Genomic DNA, 22329 nt, shown 5'->3' on the forward strand with positions numbered 1-22329 from the left:
CAACGCTTAGAGGGAATCGTCCTACTAAGCGTGATACCAGAGTCTAAAAAACCCGTGCTAATAAGCTCTGAGTGCCAGTCATATTTCATGACTGGGAGGAGCACAGGGAGCTTCCTAGAGGGGATGTCTGGGCGTCAGCTCGGGGTGTCGGGGAGATTTTCACCGACATAGCCCTAACATTTGTGGAGTTATTTATGGTTGAAATGACACTGAAAAATCAGGCATTAATGCTAGTTGTCTCTCAGAACACCCCCATGGGTTAGGGCAGGAATTACTTGTAATTGAGAGATGAGAAAGCTTGCACACAAAACGGTTCAACAACTTGCACGGTCACATAATTGACATGGAAGGAGCATCTAGGGCAGCCGCGTCGAGTAGAAACATCATGTGAGCCACATTTAAACTCCCCAGTGCACGCGTTTTACTTTATTGTACGTTATTTTATTATTTTTTCAATGTTTATTGATTTTTGAGAGAGAGAGAGAGAGAGAGACAGAGCACGAGCGAGGGTGAGGGAGGGGCAGAGAGAGAGGGAGACACAGAATTGGAAACAGGCTCCACGCTCCCAGCTGTCAGCACAGAGCCCAAGGTGGGGCTCAAACCCAAGGACCTTGAGATCATGACCTGAACCGAAGTCAGACGCTCAACCGACTGAGATACCCAGGTGCCCCTAAAAATCCCCAGTGTGCACATTTTAAAAAGCAGAAAGAAACAGTTGAAATGCATGTCAATAATATATTCTATTTAATCAAATATAGACCAAATATTATTCTGATACGTAATCAGTATGTGACCAACACGTTAAAAGTTATTAAGGAGAGGGGTGCCTGGGTGGCTCAGTTGGGTAAGCGTCTGACTTCAGATCAGTTCGTGATCTTACAGTTGGGGAGTTTGAACCCCACGTCGGGCTCTGTGCTGACAGCTCAGAGTCTGGAACCTGCTTCATGTTCTCTGTCTCCCTCTCTCTCTGCCCCTTCCCCTGCTCACACTTTTGTCTCCCCCTTTCTCAAAAAGAAAGTCTTTCTCAAAAAGACTCCTTGTCTTTCTAGTTCTACTAAACTGCTTCACAAATACAAATGGCGAGGGATGGCAGCAAAGGGAGCGATAGGAACATGGAATTCAGGGTCTTAGAAGGACACAACTGGTCACTCAAAAAGGGTAACAAAGAGACTTTAATGAGGGGCCCCTGAGTGGCTCAGTCGGTTAGGCGACCAGCTTTGGCTCAGGTCACGATCTCACGGTTTGTGAGTTCCAGCCTCACGTCGGGCTCTGTCCTGACAGCTCGGAGCCTGGAGCGGCTTCGGGTCCTACGTCGCCCTCTCTTCCCTCCCCTCCTTGCGCTCTCTCTTGCTCTCGAAAATAAACAAACAAAAAATTAAAATAAAAAAAAAGAAGAGACTTTAACGAAAAGTTAAGGAAGCTGACAATGGATGGTGAGACGCAAGATAGCCAAAGACTAGGAACAGTGAATCTGCAAGTACCCTTGGAACCTGGCAAATCCTGTAGCTGGAGGAGAGGCCTACCTGATAGAAGCTGTGGCCTTTGGTAGAGAAATGTTAAGCACTGGCGTTCCACAGCTCAGCCTGGTAGGTGACGGGGAGATAAAACCATTGACCTCTTGGTCCTCCCATCTACTGGTCTCCATTCTGTGGCTCCCACTGGCCAAACCCAACCAGAAACTAGATGTTAATGAGCCTGTGGATGCTTCCCTAACGGTCAGCCTGCAGGGGCGCTGATAAAAAAGAAGGGTAGAGGTCGGATCAGGAGGGTGATCAGGAGACATCCAGCAAAAAATCAAAGGCACAGAAGGGTGGGCGCGTTTGCTGGTCTGGGTGGAGTACGAGAATGGAGGTAGCAAGTGAAGCAATTGAAAGGTTGGGCTGAACCAGGCAGAGGATGGGCCGTAACGCCGGGTGAGTGAGATTGGGCCATACTCTATGGGCAGTAGCAATCCACGGGAGGATTTAGTGTAAAGTCTTATATAACCAAAATGGGGCACTAAGATGATGATCATGACAGGTGTTACACTGGGTAGGGTTCTGAGATGTGAATTAGTTACGTGCCTCACCCCTCCGATGAACCTGCCGAGAAACACCCGTAAGAGGTGAACAGGAATCAAGAGAGACACTGTATTACTGGCAAAGGGATGGGGACTGTGGGTCCGAAGGAGAGCCTCAAGGTGGAGTGTCTACAGGGGGCTAGACCAGCTCCCAGTAGTTAGAAACTGGTTAGCACCCATTAGGAAGCTAACCTGTGTGGGAGGGCTTCAACAGTATCCGAGGAAGAGGTACAGGGACAGTGAGTACATATATGGCGGAGACAGCATTAACAGGCATTAGCACCACAGTCGATGTGGACAGATCAGGTCAAAAAAATGTGTATGACGGAAGAAAGTGCATTCGGGGGAGATGAGAGGATCCTGAACAGGCTGAGCCAATGATACCAGGCGGCCATGCAGATGAAGCTGCCCAGCAGGAACGGATAACGAGCATCCGGAACCGGGAAAAGAACACGGTGTTAGAGATATGGACATGGAACAATCCAGAAGTGATGGGCGAAGCCGCGCTAAATCACCACAAGAGAGACAAGAGACAAAAATGGTGATTTAATAGCTATTTAAATCCAATCAAAAGTCGGGACCAACGGTTACGTCCTCCCCCCATTTCACAAAAGTCCTGTGTGGTTCGTGGTTTCTGGACGGCACAGCTTTGGAATATTTCCGGCATCGCAGGAACTGGACAAGCACACAGTCGCAGAGCATTATATCCTGGGGGAAGACGGTGACTGGGATACCATTTTGCTTTTTATCCCCAAAATACCCGAGGGAAGTGGAAGTGAAACCGTGAAAAGGAATGCAATGACGCTGTGACAGAAAGGGAGCATGGAGGTGGAGAAACTTCCAAGATGAGCTGGAAACAACAAAGATGAGTTGACGTGGAACTTATTTATTTATGTGTTTTAAATGTGAAGTCATGTATGAGAACGAATAACAGAAGGAGAAGCTGGCCGGGAAGATGCACAAACAGGAAGATTTGTGTCAAGGACAGACTGGGCTCCTGGTTTTGGAGGACAGGGGCCCTGGAAACCATAGCACAGGAGGAGAGTATTTCCCCGATCTATTTATTCACAAGTATTTTTGCTTGAAAGACTACTGCGAAAACACAATGACAGCATTCATTATGACGTTCGTTGTCTCTGCTTTTCTTCCCAGCCCGGGCTTCTCCCCTTCTGGATCCAGAGCTATTGTGAAGCACACAATGAGATACATATCCGATCTTCGGGGAGCTCACGGTGTAGAAGGAAACATAAAGCAAGGACATGGCAGAATGTAGAAAGAGATTAATGCCATAAAGAAATGCACAAATGAAACACTCACGGAGGTCACAGGTGGGGAGAACAGAGAAGGTCTTTGTGGAAGAGGTGACATTTGAGCGGAGCTTTGAAGAATGGATGAGGTTTATGGATGAAAGGAGTGTTGTACCAGGTGGGGGAAAACAGAAGCAAAGGCATGAGCTTAGTAAGGCAATAAGAATGTTGAGGAGACCAAGAATATTCTCGTATCATCTAGACAATAGTTAATATGTATTAATGACAGATAAGGATAAACATGACAGATGCTACGTGGGTGGTCTTCAACGTAAAAGATGGAAAATAGTAGAAAAACGGACGATAAGAGACTCAAGATGTTTTTTGGAATATAATGAGAAGACAACAAGTTGGAGCAGAAAATCCAAATATTCTGAGATTCTGCCATTTTCAGGTCAACCTTGATTCTTCCTTGAATAAATGGGCGAATACATGAATGGATGACAAGGCTCTGCCTTAACAGTTACCTGTAATTTTAGAAAAAACTAAAGGGGGGGGCGCCTGGGTGGCTCAGTTGGTTGAGCATCCGACTCTTGATTTCAGTTCAGGTCGTGATCTCAGAGTCATGGGATCAAGCCTCGTGCTGGGCTCTGCACTGAGCATGGAGACTGCTTAGGATGCTCGCTCTCTCTCTCTCTCTCTCTCTCTCTCTCTCTCTCCCTCCCTCCCCCTCTGCCATTCTCTCCTGCTTGTGCTCTCTTTCCAAGAAATATATATAATTCCCTCGATTCTGTAGGGCACTAATATAAATCAAGCTAACCAACCCAGAACTCAATAGGAAACCTAACTTTCTCACTATTGTCCGAATCACTAGCTTCCACCAATGTTGTCTAGCAAAGATTATTTAAGTTAAACAGAATTGTTTTAACATAGCTAAAACATCTGCTGCATTTAAGAATAATCTTCCTGCTGTTACAACATATGGCATCATCAGAAACTTTATTTCACTGCCCCCAGAGCTTTGGAGACACCTCGAAATGCCACGATTACCATAGGCAATTTTCAGCAATTCTCAGACTAAAAGAAAAGCAATTAATTCATTTTAATATTTAAAATAAACAGAGGCCATTGGATCATTTGGGAGGAGCAGTGGGATCACAGTAACTACAGTGATTAGAATGCAGTTCCCCAAAGACAGATGTCTTAAGATTCAGCTTCTAGATGGAAAATTCCCCTAACAGGTTTGTACCAGACATGTGCTCAGTCTGTCCCAGTCTATTCCTGAATTGGATAAGAGCCCTCCCCATGCCGTTTTGATAGGGGGTCACAAAGGGCAGAGACCCCTTCACTTTTACATAGGAGAAGTATTACAACATGACCCTCGTGTAGGCAGAAGTCAGGCCCGGGGGCCAAAGTTTGGATTCAATACAAATCAGTTAACCAGACATTAATCAGAAGATCTTTTATTCCAGCCATTGTGCTGGATAAATGCCAGAGAACCAGATGAATTAGAAAGAGCAGACATCTTTAAGTAGCCCTTATTGGCTGTAGAGGACAGAGGGAACACAGACTAGTCCGTGGCGTCAGGTGCGACAGGCTCTATAGCAGAGTTAACTTTAAGGAAGGCTGGAAGTCTGCAAAGCTGCAAAAAGCATTTCCACTCAACTCGGGAAGAGGAAACCAAGCCTCGTGGAGGAAGGATCCCAGAATTGTCTGGGTGGAGACGTTAGGAGGGAGGTGGGCTTTCCAAGCTGAGAGAACCGGACAGCACAGGACAGTCGAACAGCAGTTCCGGGGGATGACGGTCAGTCATCCAGTATCGTGAGAGTGGAGAATCTGGGAGAGAGGATGGGGGCTGGAAGGTGGGCCATGTGTGGGGGTTCGGATTTTGTCTTGGCGGGAACATGGCCGCTGAAGGGTTTTCCCGCAGAGAGAAGAGTGACATCAATGGCATTATCATCATAGCATCGTGTCTTTCGTATGGCTTGAGCACACCCTCTGCCTTGGGCTAAGAACTGTTCCTCCTTAATCCGCACCACAACTCTTGGAGGAAGGCAGAATCATCACGCTCATCTCATACCCACAAAATCAAGGTCTCTAGGAGGAATAGTGTGCCTGCGTTTCCATAGCCAGGAAGCACAGAAAGTAGGACTGGAATCCAGATCTTGCAGACATTGAAGGTTTGGCTCTAAAGCACTAGCCTCTCCAGGCTTCTCGACCAGACCGGGCTTTTGGAAAGGAGAACAGATTAGAGAAACAGAAGCTGGAGACCAAGAGACCCAGAGATGTTTAGTATGCGCCATGCAGGTGACGACTGGGGATAAAATTACCTTTTATTTGTTTCTTTTTAGAGTTTACTTATTTACTTGAGAGAGGGGGGAGAGCATGTATGAGAGATGTAGGGCAGAGAGAGAGAGAGAGGGGGAGAGAATCCCAGGCAGGTGCCACACTGTCAGTGCAGAGCCTTACGTGGGGCTCAATCTCACAGAGCGTGAGATCATGACCTGAGCCGAAATCGAGTCGGCCGCTTAACCAACTGAGCCACCCAGGTGCCCCCGAATTAATTTTTTTAAAAAGGCAATGCCGTTGCCTGACCAAAGGAAAAAATCGATATGTGCTCAACCTCTTGATATCAATCATCTAAATGAAACATGTCAACATTCGGACCCATTCAGTACCTTCTGAATGGCATTGTGCCAGCCGCCATGGGAGGGAAAGGTGGTAAGAGCCACCTTCAAGAAGCTTTGTTAAAAATCTCGGTTGTAGAGACTGAGCACAAAGTGTTAACATTTGCTCGTCTCTCCTGCCTGCTTGCTCTTGACCATGGAACCACCCATGCAACCTCAGGTTATCCAAGGAAAGAGCCTCTTTTTCCCCTGACCTCAGGCATCATCATGCCATGGGACCCGCCAAGCAAGCGACGGCAGGGCTCGTGTGCCGTTTATTCTCTAGCTGATGCTGGGCAATTTTTCTTTGGAAAAATTATTGGAAACCACTATTAACCATTGACAATTTCAGTCACTTTATAACCGTGTCCTCCACGCTGGTTTTCAGGCACTGCTAGGTGGGCTGTATGGACGAATGAGCCACGGGTGAGTTTTAAGGAGCTCCCAGATACCCTGCCAAACAGGCATGCGATGATCAAGGTCCAGTGTGGCATCGTGTAATAAAGATGTGCAGTAGACCTTCTTCATTTTGGTATGCATACCACATAGTTAACACTCAATAAATATATATTGAATGTCAAAGTGAGCGGAAGAGTTTGCCATTGAAGGAAGTACATAACTTTGCTAGGGGCCGTCAGAGAAAACCTACGTTCCCATGTTGCTGTCCTTCATCACATCATATGCATCACATCATCAGTATCTTTGCTAATTCTTTCTCCCCCCTCTTCCAATAATGAAAGCTCTACTCATCCTCCAGGCCCAAACCAGAGGACAGACGGAGACTTATTTGTCTCTGTAACCCCACCACGAGTGGATGAATGGATGGACGAGTGCGTAAGTGAATAATGGGCGTAGGTCATCATGGAGTGCTTCTAATTGTCCGAACAAACTGCGTCCTCCCTTCTTTTAGGTTGTTTGTGTTGATGGGCCCTTACGTGGCACTCTTCACTGCTTCTCCGCCGAGCTAAATCCTACTCACAGGTCAACTCAGGCACCGTGTCTTGTAGGTAGCCTTCCATCAGCTTGCTTCCAGGTTTGGCCCATACATTAATGCCATAGGCATTTGTGCAGCCACCCCTTTCCAAACCCAGTAAACTCTGTAAGACCTGGAACCAGCTGTTAGTCACTGTTATGTTCCCAATGTTCAGCAAAGTTCATGGCACATAACAGATCCTCAATAAATGAATTAATTCGTGATTGAACAAATTAAGTCATTTGACGATTTCCTTTGTATCCTACCATGAGATAAAGCCAGTTCTCGAAGAATCCCACAGAGCTTGAACATTTCTGTGGAATAAGGCCCCTTGATTCTGCATTTGTAAGTACAAAAAAATGAAATTTAGTCTCCTTTGGGATCACTTCCCAAGGAAAAAGGATCTGCTGTCACTGAGGCTCTTTCAGGGTCTGCTTTGCAGGGTATAGAATTTCTAACAGTTATGGTATTGCAATTAGCTCTGATAAGAGGTAAATGGGGTTGGATTCGTTAATGACACAAGATATTTTAACAGATATGGAGCCTAATGCTGAGTTCTGGTTGCTATGAACGTGAGGCAAACCACGATCCTGATTTCCTTCCCAATGAGTAACTTACACTTGGGGTTTCAACGGAGACGAGCCAATCCATAATATGTTCTCACAGGAGTCCCTCCCGGGATTGAGCTACGCTGGCTGACTCATGAATCATTATGCACAATCATGCAAACTCCTCACTGAGCTGCAAGGGCACGACACACAGTACTTCTCATTAAGCTGCCTCTTCAGGAAGAGTGTTATTAGTCCCATGCCACAGATGGAGCAACCAAAGCTCTGAGCTTGCTGGGCCTCACTAAGATAGTAAGTCATTCAGCAAAGATGTCCAATCCTGAACAGTCTCATTTGAAAGGCTTCTCTGCCTCTCTACCACCGGGGAAGTTCTCAGGGATAATGGGCACCTGAAGCAGAGACCAAATGGAAAGTAATTTTATCACTGAGTGAAACAGAGTCAGCTGTCTTAGCTACTACCACGGGGGGAAGGGAATGGTCAATATACCGGAAACACATTATCATAATTGTGAGCCCAGGGCTATACCAAACCTACAGCGTAGTTTGCTGTATATTTAGAACAAAGAGTATTCCACCGAAAGACAGTCTTTTCTTATAAAGAGGCCGACTTATAATTTTGTATTGATGCATACACATGATCTCACTTGAGGCAAACATAAAGCTGGAAAGAAAGCCATTGCCTCATGTTTGGACGAGGAACAAAGACAAGAACTCACTGGCTCCAGTGGCCCAACCAGGTGTTAGGACAGCTAATGCATGAACTCTAGTCACTGCTCCCTATCTTCCAGCTGTCACGGGTTCTCGCCTCTGTATACTGTTCTTTCCTTCGTCCTTCCACCAGCTTAAAAAAAAATAAAGATTATGAAAGACGAAGGAAGGTCCCTCTGCCATGTGAGATGACTAGATGACAGTGACTCCAGGGCACTCAACCTGAAGGAGGGGAGACGGAAGAAAAGTCTTAGGGGTATGATAAAGCAGCCCTTTCTTGCCTCCCATACTTCGTAAACATTAAACAAAAGCCTGAGCTTCCCAGACAACTCACCCACAACTGCAGCTCTGGTCGCAACGGAACACCAACAACAGTCGAATAAATTATTAATACGGCAGCATTCTCTGAATTGGCTCGCGTCCCATGGAAAGAGGGACGGGCCAGTCTGGCGGGTGCTCTGTTTTGCAGAGGAACACGACATATCATCCCGGAAGATACCCGTGTTTATTGCACAAGGTTGATTTCAAGCTATTTTTCTGGATTATTTTATAAGGACATTCAGGACCGCTATAATCAATCTATTATGAAGTTGCATGACGGCTCTAGACATTAATTTGAGAAACTTGATGCTGATATTCCGCATCCTATGAAGTCCACAGAGGGCCTGGAAATTTGGTAGTTTCCTCTGTGCCCCTGGCAATGGCATGTGGCAGTGGGACTTGAGTTTGGGGCAGTTGCACCTGCCTACGTGCCTCACTGAAGGTCACCCAGACGTGGCTCCCGTCACTTCAAAGATCCATGTTTTTACTGATGATCTAACCAAATTAAGAGGAAGAAAATGTGGCACTTTTGGGGGGTAGCTACTCTCTTTATAATTTCTCAAACTATTATCGCGTAAAGCTTAATATAACATGTGCGTATCCACAGACGTAACATTTCTGAAAGAGAGCCTAAGACGAGAGAACTAATACATCTGTTGCACCCAGAACTCCCAAGAGCAAATAAACTTAGATTATATGCTGGTTCTATAACCGATTTTCCACACATTCCTGTTATTCCTCTTTGAAAACGGCTTTCAGAGGCAAAGATGTGCACGAATTTTGAAGAGGGTATGAATAATTTTCCCGGGGCAAATCTTTATTTTTTGAAAGCTAATTCATCCGGCGGGATATATATATATATATATATATATTCAAAGCCAATATATATTTGAATTATATAATTCAACGCCAAAACTACTTTTTAAATCCTTATAACATCCATCCAATCAGGAGGTCTACGAAACTGAATTTCAGTCTCTTCAAACTGGAAACTCATGGCCCCGAACCCAACCCCACCTGCTTTCCCTGCTGCATCCCCTGGCCTGGGACCGCCATCATGTTCCACGAGATATACTGTGTTCAGTAATCTCTTCTGAAAATCAGGACGAGGCGTCACGACCTACACATACACGAGATTCTTCCATAAGCTTACTACAATTTGAATTGGTGGGTCAGGAAAACATTTACTTGAAATAACCATTCACGGTTTCAAAACAGAAGGATCAAAAATGAGAATGTTCGTGGTTTTTAGGACCCACGGCCTCGTTCACAAACACAGATGTCAGTCCACATGTCAGAAAAGCACTCTGGGACAAATCGCTTTATTTCTCGTAGACGGCATTTAATTGAAGGTGGGAAACAAAACCAGACGTGCTTTGAGCTAGAAGTCGAACATAACTACTTTGGACTCTGGAATCCTGGACGCAGACTTTAAGAGAACACTCGAAGTCAAGATTTGTTTGGGGAGGGAAAAAAAAAAAAAAGCTCCATGGATCTCAGACTGGCTGGGGATACCGAACGCCAGGCCCTTCCAGTTGGTACCTGTCTTTGGTTTTCCGTCTCCAGGCGCAGCCTGGCCTCCACACACCTCCGTGTCTCCAGGAAGGCTTGGCGCTGGGCCCGGTCTGACAGGTAACTGATGAAGGTTCCGGCCGTGTTCATACACATGAACAGCACTGCCTGGGCCATCACCTAAAACACATTTGCAAACATAGGCCGGTCAGATGGTTAAAACAACAGCTGTGTGGAGACAAAGAGGAAAACATAAAGAAAGGCTCCCCAGGTAAACCTTAAGGTACTCATGTAAAGTATGAGGCTAACAGAACCATATCCTTCATTCAGGCCTTGGGTGGAACAGTGCCTCAGAGAGGCCGCCCTCGAACTTTCTATTCAACTCAAAAGCTTCTCCCGCTGCAAGTCTGGATTTGAGCCTGAATTGGAAACTTAAGGTAAGATGAGGGGGGGCTTCTCTCTTCCTCACTCTGCCTCGCTTCCTCTTCACTAGCGGAAGTGGGTCGTTAGCCTTTCAGAGGATTGGAGAAGCAGGTCGGAAGAAGGGAAAGAGACGAATAAGAAACAGGAGAGGTTAGTAGCTGGACGGCGCTCTCCTGTTTTGCCTTTGTACTGTTTGGTAACATCCAAGTCCTGTGGCTTCTAACTCAAAAAAAGATATCATAATTGAATGGATAAAGAAGATGTGGTTTATACATACAGTGGAAATCTACTTGGCAATGAGAAAGAATGAAATTCTGCCATTTGCGGCAACGTGGATGGAGCTGGAGGGTATTATGTCAAGTGAAATAAGCCAGTCAATCATATGTTTTCACTCATGTGGATCTTGAGAAACTTAACAGAAGACCGTGGGGGAGGGGAAGGGAAAAAAAGTTACAAACAGAGAGGGAGGGAGGCAAACCATAAGAGTCTCTTAAATACAGAGAACGAACTGAGGGTTGACGGGGGGCGGGGGGGTGGTGCGTGGGGGAGAGGGGAAAGTGGGTGATGGGCACTGAGGAGGGCACTTGTTGGGATGAGCACTGGGTGTGGTATGGAAACCAAATTGACAATAAATTATATTTAAAAAGATATCATATTCATTAAATGCTTTTAATCCCCGTGGTTATTATCCTATCCCTACACACCAAAGTCTCCTGGCTGGACCTTTACATCAGGCTTCTTACTTGCACATTTTCCCCTTTCAAACTACTCTCCAGTGAAGAAAAGCAGGAAGACTCTGGAAAGGAGTCAATACTTGGAAGAAAGAAATAGCCAAGTGTGGATTTTTTTATTTTTATGGCTTTAGCCTGAGGCAAGTCACGGAGGGCACCTTGTAGGGTAGCAAAAACTCAAACAGAAAACCCAGGTGGCCTGAAAAAGCAAAGATCAGAGTTCAGACAACTATAGCTGCTAGGAAATGAGGGGCAAATCCCCCAAAGAAGGGAACCAGTGAGGGGGAAGCTTAAATTCTTATATAAAATCTTCTCTGAACCACACATCCACAGGGAAGACAGCAAGTGATTAAGCTGATGGTAAAAGAATTTAACTGAGATTTGAATTGCCTTCCAAAAGACCAATCTTGTCATTTCATTTGCACCAAGTTAATCACTTGCTAAAACAAAACAAAACAAAACAAAAAAAGCATTATTTCCCAAAGAATGCAAGAGAATCTACGATCTTAAACACATAGCCGTCACAGTGTCCTAAACACAATGCAAAATTATGTGATATAGGAATAGACACGAAAATGTGACTCACTCGAAAGAGAAAAAAAATGAACCGAGATGTATTCTGATGCCCCCCCCCCCATATGTTGGAATTAGCAGACAAAAATTCTAGTAGCTTTTACGGCTTTTGTCAATGATGTAAAGGTAAGCACGGTAACAATGAATGCAAAGCCAACTTTTGGCAGAGAAGTAGAAACCACACACACGCACACACACACACACACACACAAATGAAAATTCCAGAAGTGGAAAACACAACATTTCAAAGCAAAACCGTCACTGGAGGATATTAACAGCATAATGTCGGTGACAGAAGAAAAAAAACCCCACTAACCTTAAAGATAAATCAATAAACCAAGAATAATCTGGGAAACAGAGGAAAATGTCTTAGACAGGGGACACGCTCTCCAGTTACAATAAAGATTTTTCAGGGTAGATAAAAAGAAATACATTTCCAAACGCACTGAAACAAAAAGTCTGAAGGCCAAAACAGAATACAGCGGGTTTTGCTGTGTAAATAAAATGAAAGAGAACTGAAGGAAGACAACATCACGAGCGATAAAAATCCCTAGATAACGGTAAGAGCTTTAATTTACCAGAAAGATATGAAAATTATGAACTTGAGCACATGTAGCGACATAGCTCAGAACACACAATGCCAAGTATGAGAGAAGTCTGTGACATTATTTACAAGTCTACCATCACGCTGGTCTATTTTTTACATAATGATCAGCAGTTAAAAATCAGCAAGAGGGGCAACTGGGTGGCTCAGCCAGTTAACCATCCAGCTCTTGATTTTGGCTCAGGTCACGATCTCACGGTGGCGAGACGGAGATCTCACGTCGGGCTCAGTGCTAAGTGCAGAGCCTGCTTAACAAAAAGTTTGAAGGCCAAAACAGAATAAGACAGACACTTTGAATAGCTCATACAACTAACAAACGTGAAATGAACACTATGCAGCAACTAGATGGTACAAATTCTATTTAGGTACATATTGAACAATTATAAATAGGACTGTATGATAAAACCTGAAGGTAGCTTCAACAAATTTCAACCAACTAGTATCATATAACCATAGTCACTAACTACAATAAAATCAATTTACAAAGAAATTTTAACAGATAATTAAGACAACATCATGTGTTTGGAAATTAAAAATATTTCTAAATAACTCATGGATCTAAAAATATATTATAATGGAAAATATGCATAATGGGGCACCTGGGTGGCTCAGTTGGTTAAGTGGCCAACTTCAGCTCAGGTCATGATCTGGCGGTCCAGGAGTTCGAGCCCCGCATGGGGCTCTGTGCGGAGAGCTCAGAGCCTGGAGCCTGCTTCGGATTCTGCGTCTCCCTCTGTCTCTGCCCCTCCCCTGCTCACACTCTGTCTCTCTCAAAAATAAATAAACATTAAAAAATTTTTAAAGAAAATATGCATAGCTGATGAATAATGAAAATACTACTGAACAAAATTTAGTAGACCTCACAAAGGAATGTATAGTAATTAATGCTTTATTCTTAAAAAGGCTGAAAGTCCCTGTGCTAGCCATTCAATTTAAGGATTTAGCAAAAAACGAAAAGGAATAAATCCAAAGTAGGTGGAAGGAAAAAATAATAAAATAGGTGCAGAAATAAATAAAAAACAAATATACACTAAAGAGGATCAATGAAGGCAAAAGCTCATTTTCCAAAAACACTAGCAACCAGTAAGAATTCTTACAAGCTTAATTTAAAAAAAAGAGACCAGGTCCAAACAAGCAATGTTAAGGATAGGAAATGGGACAAAGACATTGCAGAAATTAATAGGTCATAAAAATGTTATGAAGTTTAATGCTAAAAAAAATCTGCAATGACACTGATGTACTTCTCAAAATACATCTTTACCAGAACTGACTCGAGAAACAAGGAGAAAAAAATCAATAAATGGAACCATAATTAAAAATCTTTTCATAAGGAAAGCAATGGGTCCAGACGCCTCTAATGGAGCACTTTACAAATAATTGCAGAAGAAAGAATTTAAGTATTTCATAATCTCTTCCAAAGACAGGATAATGGCAAACACCCCCCAACTCAGTTTATACGACCGGCAAAGCCAGATACCAAAACCAATATGGTTCGCGGATGAAGGTAAGTAACTGGTGAATCTCACTCGTGAACATGGAGGGAGATACCTACACACAGTATCAGCAAATCAAATCCATCAAGAGATAGAAAAAATAATTTAAGTTGACTACAAGGAATTTTCCTCAGGAATCTGATGACAGTTTAACATTATCAACTCAATTAATGTAATTCACATTTACGGCTTTTCAAAAACATATATTCAGGGGCACCTGGGTGGCTCAGTAAGTTAAGCATCTGATTCTTGATCTCAGCTCAGGTCTTGATCTCAGGGTTGTGAGTTCAAGCCCTGCGTTGGGCTCCATGCTGGGTGTGAAGCCCACTTAACAAAAAGCAAACATATAATCATTCCACTGAAATGAAACGGTACTGATAAAATTCAGTATCTTTTCATTAAAAAAAAACAAAAACAAAAACAACCCTGAGATTAAGAATAATCTTTCATTTTTTATAAGTTTATTTATTTACTTTGAAAAAGAGAGGGAGAGAGAGAGAAAGAGAGAAAGAAAGAGAGACAGCAGGAGCAGGGGAAGGGCAGAGAGAGAGGGAGAGAGACAGAATCCCAAGCGGGCTCCATGCTGTCAGCAAGGAGCCCGACATAGGGCTCAGTTTCACGAACCACAAGATCACGACCTGAGCTGAAATCAAGAGTCGGATGCTTAGCCAACTGAGCCATCCAGGTGCCCCTAAAATTAACCTCTCTCAATCATTACGTAGAACATGTACGGAAACAAAAACAAAAACATCTAAAGCAAACATCCTGCTGCATGGTAAAAGGTTCAAAACATTTGCTTCAAGACCAGGATGCCAGTTACCATCAAATGTATTCAAACAGGAGGGGCGGAGGGAGAGGGTGAGGGAGAGGGAGGGAGTCCCAAGCAGGCTCCACGCTGTCAGCACAGAGCCTGCCGTGGGGCCTGATCTCACAAACCATGAGGTTGTAACCTGAGCTGAAATGAAGAGTCGCACGTTTAACCCACTGAGCCACCCAGGCGCCCTTCGTTATCATTTTTATATGCACGGTTTCCTTCAGTGAGGCCGTGGATAGTTCTGGGGACAGAACTGAAGCCTGGGTTTATAATTTCTGTGTTGTACATTTTGTACATGTGCGTGCAGTACCTATCCAAGCACATGGATTTTTAAATTGCTAGACTGATAAATTTATTGCTTCAAAAAAGGAGAAAGGCCAAGTCCTCATCATGGCAATAATGCCTGCTTGATCGTCTTCAAGTTCATTGCACACCATTTCTCCCCTTACTCACTTTGTTCCAGCCAATCTGGTTTCATTTCTGTTCTTCTGATAGGCCTGTCCCGCCTGGGAGCCAACGTTAATGCTGTTCCCCGTGCCGGAGACACCGTTCCCCACATTCCTTGCCTTGCTGCCTCCTCTTGTTCATAAAGAGACTGGACTTCGTGGTAGTTTTTTTCAGAGAGGTGCTCCCTGATCACTACATCAAAGTGGGATTTTCCTGCTTTTCTTACCCTTGCACACTGTGCACTTAGCACACACTGCAATTGTACCTGAATGTGCTTGGTGGGTTGGTTGATGCCTATTTGTCACGTTGGATTATTAGCTCTACCGATGTGAGGATGACGCTCGTTTGAGCCACTGACACCTAGTACCTAGCACAGCGGATGATCAGTGCTCAGCACAGTGACTATTAACTGCTCAGCAATCAATAAGCACTAGATATTTGCTGAATGAATAAATAGCTTTCCTATGTCCCACTAATCATCATTTACAAGATATGATGAAACCCATCTTATTCACAGTAGCAACAATAATGTAAAACACCAAAGAGCATCCTTGACAACAACAAAAGCAAATGTGAGAGCTGGAAAACAACAGCAACAACAACAACAAGAAAAACTAAAGTATGCAATGTTACAGAGGATAAAGGAGGGAGGCATTTCCGGTAAAGGGATGCTAACTGCTGTTAACTATGGAAATACTGCCTGAATTGCTTTACAGATTCAATATTTTACTCCCAAGTGGAAGCCAATTTAAAAGTCTATCTGAAAGAACAGAGAAGTTAGAATACAAATGGGATTTGGGAGGGAGGAGCCGCGGGGGGCTTGCCCAGCCAAAAGGTAACAGGAATCATCACGCTACAGCAAGTAACATTCTGTAGCAGTAGAGAAAATCCCAACTGAAAAATTAGTGGAACAGAAATGGAGTACACTAGGGGCCCCTGGGTGGCCCAGTCGGTTGAGCGTCCGACTTCAGCTCAGGTCACGATCTCGCGGTTCATGAGTTCGAGCCCCATATCAGGCTCTGTGCTGATAGCTCGGAGCTCGAGCTTGGAGCCTGCTGCTCTGCCCCTCCCTCTCTCTCTCTCTCTCTCTGCCTCTCAAAAATAAAGAAAACTAATAAAAAAATGACAAGAGAAAAAAAGAGACAAGAGAAAAGACAATGAGTTTTTATTATGATATGTATGGCTCAACAATCACGAAAAAATAATCTTGAGTAAAAGGATTCGATGACTACTGGTCGGCTGCTGGGGAAAAAGGATTCATGGTCATCTCATGCTAAATTGTACGCATGTTGATGCCAGTGGATTCAAGAGTTACATGTGGAAAATGAGACGACAAAAAAGGAAAAAGGGGATATTGCTCTCATCTTCTAAGCACAAAAGCATGACCGAAATCCCAAAGATAACTGGTTTTGTGTTTTGTTTTTAGGAATCTCTATGACCAATGTGGGGCTTGAGCTCACGACCCCGAGATCAAGAGTCACATGCTCTTCCTTCCAATGGAGCCAGCCAGACTCTCTGAGATAATTAGTTTTTGGGTTTTTTTTTTGTTTTTTTTTAATTGAAACAATCTAACCACTGCTGGAACGGAAAGCAAATTGGCAACATGCTGCAAAACTTTACTCTAATCTTTTGGCCTTCTAACCTAACTTGTCGTTACCTATTTTAAGGAAGTAATAAGGTACAAGGCCAGAAACTTCTGGTAAGGGATGTTCACCGCAGCGTTCTTTATGGGGAGAAAAAGGAAACTGCGTATTTTTAGCAGCAGGGGAAACGGCTGAATGAATTGGGCTGTGCACATACGAAAGAACGTAAAATCACATGAAAATATTTAGCGGCACGAGCCAACCTGTACGGTACACTAAGTAAAACGTAAGTTTAATTCGAAACTTTTAAGATTTAATTTAAATTAACTTTATGTTTTAAAAGCTTTCATTTAAAACTCTCAGTTTAAAGCTGTGTTAAAAAAAAAAATGGGGCGCCTGGGTGCTCAGCTGGCTAAGCACCCCTGGCATTGGAAAGGGTTCTCTCTGTTGGACCCGTGGCCTCCCTCCCCGCCAGGGTGGTGACCGCACTGGGGGCGCTGCTGTGTGAGGCCAGGGGGCTCAGAGCTGGAAAGGCTCACAGAGTCGGCTTCCCTATTTGATGCAGGACGTGCATGCTGTCCCTGCGGAAAAAAACCACTGCTACTTGCCGCCAGGTGGCCAGACCGGAGGTGGGGGAGAGGACCGGCTCCCTGGGGCCTCCCAATCGCAGTGTGTGATTTCTGGTGTCACGGAAGGATGCGACGCGTTTTGTCCGTGGCTCGCTTTGTGCAGGAAACATCGCCCGGTCTGCAGCCTGAGCTGTCGGTGACTAGAGGAGGCCTGCTTTGCTAAGAGCGGGGGAATCACCCTCCTTCCCCGTGTTCCTGGGTCTCCAGGAGCATCCACTCGAGTGCCATCGCGTGTGGAAAGGCCAGACCTGCGAAAGTGATTCTGTGCCTGGAGACGGTTTTATTTTCTTAACTGAGAAGGAAAATAAAGGAGAGATGTGTCGCGATCCAATCACGACTGATTTGCATCCGGATAATCTCTCACGTTGTACTGGAAACCAGAAACTTGAAAGGTGATACCCTTAAGCTCAACTTATATGAAATTCTGAAAACTAAGTTTTATAGGACGTCCACCTGGCTTTGACCTTAGCACCAAAGTTTCATCATAAGCTTTGGAGGATACGCAGACTGAAACTGGGAGAGTACAAGATAGCAAGTATAACTTACTTTTTTGGGTTCATATTAAGTGCAAGGTATCTTACTAAGTAATTTTCACGTATGTTCTTAAATAATCTCAACGGAGAAGGAACTATTATTATATCTATATGAGGAGACTGGAGTTCAGAGAGGTTAAGGAACTTCTCTAAGGTTAAACAGCCCTCACAGTGGTAGGACACAGAATTAAAGGCAGGAAGTCTGACTTTGCAGGATCCGGACAAGCGTTGGCCAGGACCCGAAGGAGACCTTTGATATTCAGAAGAAATGGCGCCCTTTCCGGAGACTGGGGTATAATTTAGCAAATAAATACCGCACAACGCCTGAGGCACGCTGAATGTTTTGCCACGTAATGGGCGTAGGTGAAAGATGTGGGTAAAGGCCTCGTGTCTGCAGGTGAATGAATAAACCTGGCGGGAGAGGGCCTGGCATCATTTTCTAACGGATACCTAGCATTTATTGAGCACTTGGTATGTGACAGGAATCCTTCCAAGGGCCTGGCAGGTTTTAATTCATTTAGCCCTCGCTCACAAGAGCCCAGCACGGTAGGCACTGTTCACTAATCTGCTGGAGATAACAGAGGAAGCTAGCGGTAGGGCTGGGGTTGAACCCTGGTCCCTGGAATCGGAGCCTCAAGTCTGAACCACCGTGCCCTCCAACCTCAGCCCTGGGCCCTCTGCTGTGCCAACACAACGAAACCTGAGCCACAAATGCAGACTCAGCACATGCACGGCGGACGGTAGGATCTGGCCATTTCTGTGGCTCCGTTGTGGAGCCCGGTGAAGGGGAAGGAGCCCCGGAGGAGCCGTGTGTGTGTGTGTATGCACGCGCGCGCGTGTGTGTGTGTGTGTGTGTGCGTGTGTGTGTGCGTGTGTGCGTGCTGTCCAGCGGGCTTGTTCTAGTAAGGTCCAGAAGACATTGAAGTAGTTCCAGGAAATCAAAGAGAATCACCCAGGGCAGGGACAAGGCCTTTGGACACACCTTAAAAACGGTTACTTACGTCAAGTCAGAGATTCACGGGGCATTTGACTGTGAATAGACTCCTGTGCCAGCCAGTGCCCGCGTGTCCTTCTCTCTTTTCCTCACAAAGTGTTCCCAGCCGCATCTATTGCCTTCGTCCATAAATGTCAAAACTAAGGCCCCCCCAGAGTAGCTTGCCCAAAGGCAAACAGCTTAGGTGACTCAGGAACCTCGAGTAACAGCAGGCTCCTTGACCCCCCAACGCCTGTGCTCTTGGCCAGCTGTGGTGTGCTTGCAAGGGTCCCACCGACGACTGGAGAAAACGTCCCCGTGCGTGGGCCTCTGTGCTTGAGGACTCAGGCCTGTCCTCATGGGGCCCACGCCTGAGCGCTGATGGCTGCCCACGGGGCACACGGAGAGGACGCAGAAGCCGGAAGCATGGACACAGGGACGAATGAGAAGAACCGTGCCTGGAGGCTGGGATCCTCTCTCCAACCCCCAGATGCGTTTAGCTTCTGTGGAGGGGGGGGTCCCTGACGAAGTGAGCGGGGCAGCCAGCCCGGGCTGCTGTAACCAGGGACCTGGGTTCGCATCCCGCACCTTCACTACTTGCGAGGCGTATGACCTCAGGCAAGTCGCCTTTTGCCTTTTTGAGCCTCAACTTTCTCATCTGAACAATGGGAATAAAATTTTGCCCCAGAGACACGATGTATTTGTATGCAGATCTCTATCTACCTATCCATGTACATATAGCATAGATGTATATGTGTATGAAAGTGCCTGGCAGATTAACAGATATCCAAGAAATGTTGGTTATATATTTAAATATGAGGCCATCTTTTTTTTTTTTTTCCAAATTCTAGTCTATGGTGTAACACATATTTTTTTTTCCTGAATAAATGATGTCTTACAAATTTTCTGGGGCGCCTGGGTGGCTCAGTCGGTTAAGTGTCCAACTCTTGATTTGGGCTGAGGTCATGATCTCGCGGTTTGTGAGTTCGAGGCCCACACTGGGCTCTGTGCTGGCAGTGCAGAACCTGCCTGAGATTCTCTCTCCCCTCTCTGCTCTCTCTCTCTCTCGCTTTCGCTCTCTCTCAAAATAAACAAATAAACTTAAAAAATTTAAAAAAACACCAATTTTCTTCCTCCCTGGTAAATACTCCAGAAGACCATGAAGTATTAAAATCTTTTGTACTTATGCTACTTTGCAAAGATGTTGACTTCCCATTATTTACCATCAGAGAGGACAGCAGAGGTGGGGACTAGGGAGAGAACTCTGGAGTCAGACAGAGTGGGCCTTAAATCACCATTTACCTGGGGCGCCTGGGTGGCTCAGTCGGATGAGCGACCAACTTTGGCTCAGGTCATGATCTCACGGTCCGTGAGTTCGAGCCCCGCTTCGGGCTGTGTGCTGACAGCTCAGAGCCTGGAGCCTGCTTCAGATTCTGTGTCTCCCCCTCTCTCTGCCCCTCCCCCATTCATGCTCTGTCTCTCTCTGTCTCAAAAATAAATAAACATTAAAAAAAAAATTTAAATCATCATTTACCTGCAGGGTGACCAAAGCAAGCCATTCCCCTCACTAAGGGGTAGATACTCAATAGCCCAGTTTGCTGTGCTGTATAGAGCTTAGCAGTCTAACCCAGTGGCTAAAGATCTGGGGTCCTACTTCCTTGTTAAGGTGAACTTGGTCCGGTTGGTTAATTTCTCTGGCCCTCGAATTTCCTCACCTGTAAAACAGGAATCTTTCCTACAAATTTCGTTTGGACAACTGACACAAACAATTAGCCATAGGGCTGTAGCGTGGTAAATACTCAATGTGTATTGAGTATCGTTGTGGTGATGGCCATTATTGCTTGTCTTTTCTGTCACAGCGGTAACACCGGGTTAAACTCGGTCTGTGAGGGTTCAGGGAAGAATGGCATTGAGGAATGATGAACTGGAAGGCCAAACAGAATGGCCAACATCCTCTGCCAGGGTCGTGGGCTCTCCCACAGCTGCTGGCCCATGACCACGCTTCCTGCCTGCCCTTTATAAATAGTACACACTGAATTAGAAAAAGAAATCACCAGGAGTACAGAACGAAGTTTAAAAAAATAACAGAGCCATAAAGCAGTAAACTTAAGGGAATTCTCTAAGAAAAAAGAGTTTTGAAAAACGAGTCCTGCTGAATCTCTCAGCGAGTGTACAAGAAAACGATCAGACTGATGAAAAACCTACACGAAAAACCTGATTTCAGTGATGGGAGTCCTGAAAAATCACAAAGCAATGAGGCGACAATGCAATCTTTTCCAACGACAACAAAAAGAGAGAAGTTCGGAAAATGGAAATGAAAAGAATCGGGGAACAGAGAGACGAGATTGTTTTTCACGGATTTAAAAAACGGTGACACTGGGAAGAGGCAAAAATTTAAAAGGCGAAAACGTAAGAAGGGCTGGAGGTGAGGAAAAATAAGTGATCAAACCCTTTAAAACCGGACAAGGTACAAAATGACCAAGGGTGTTGTTTCGGAAGTCTGAGAAACGTAGCAGGTGGTGGCCCAAAGTTTAAAGATAAAGCACGTCGACCCAAAGCAGGTAAGACAGGACGTGGTTATAGTCACTAGAGCACCCACTTGATTTGCTTCCTGTGTGAATTAAATGAGTTGATCACAGGCACGACGTTTACAGCAGAGCCTATGACACAATAGGTGCCTAAAACTCTTAATTAGTTAATGACGACAGCAGTTGGCATGACGGGCATCAGCTGCCGTTGGCGTGGGTCTGTCCTGACACCTGACACCCTGTGTGGGAATCACATCTAATCGTCTCTCCTCCCCGCCGGACCGGAACGTCTTGCGGGCAAGGACATCATCTGTCCTATTTTTGTAACCCACAGTGTAAGCTCAGTGGATAGCTCAAAGTGAGTTACACAAAGAAAAGACACCCAGGGGCGCCTGGGCGGCTCAGTCACTTAAGTGTCCGACTTGATTTCGGCTCAGGTCACGATCTTCCAGCTTGTGGGTTCGAGCCCCGCATCGGGCTCTGCGGTGACCGCGCAGAGCCTGCTTGGGATGCCCTCTGTCTCCCTGTCTCTCTCTCTCAAAAGAAAGAAAAGTTGAAGAGAAAAAGAAAAGACATCCACACCACTGGGTTAGAAACGTGGAGCTACTTGAAGGAGAACGGCCGTATGTTGCAAACAAAGCAAGTTTTGAAAACGAAGTCACACACTTCACACTTCCCTAGTGGTAATTTACTGAACATCTGCTGTGTGCTGGTGACTGGAGAATTCCAGGGGGGGTGGGGGGGGGTGGTTTCTCCACTTCGGCGCTGCTCATTGCTGTGCAGGATGATTCTTTTGTGGGCAGGGAAGACGGGCTGTGCGGTGCACAATGTCCAACGTCACCGCTGGCCTCCATCCCCAAATGCCGGTAGGGCCCCCTCCAGATGGGACTTCAGAGTATCTCCAGACATTGCTGAACGTCTCTGATTGGGCAAAGTCTCCCCT

General features: G+C 45.3%; 1 protein-coding gene across 3 annotated transcripts in view; it reads right to left on the reverse strand.

Moving 5' to 3' along the window:
* Positions 1-22329, reverse strand: part of ADCY8 (adenylate cyclase 8) — a 221143-nt gene that overhangs the window by 163004 nt on the left and 35810 nt on the right. For all 3 annotated transcript variants that reach the window (XM_053896102.1, XM_053896101.1, XM_053896100.1), the window contains exon 2: positions 10086-10235. In XM_053896102.1, coding sequence (XP_053752077.1) covers positions 10086-10235 — 150 coding nt within the window. The remainder of the gene's footprint in view (positions 1-10085; positions 10236-22329) is intronic.

The sequence above is a fragment of the Panthera pardus genome, unplaced genomic scaffold, assembly GCF_024362965.1.
Source record: "Panthera pardus isolate Hobbes unplaced genomic scaffold, ASM2436296v1 HiC_scaffold_7, whole genome shotgun sequence".
Taxonomy (NCBI): domain Eukaryota; kingdom Metazoa; phylum Chordata; class Mammalia; order Carnivora; family Felidae; genus Panthera; species Panthera pardus.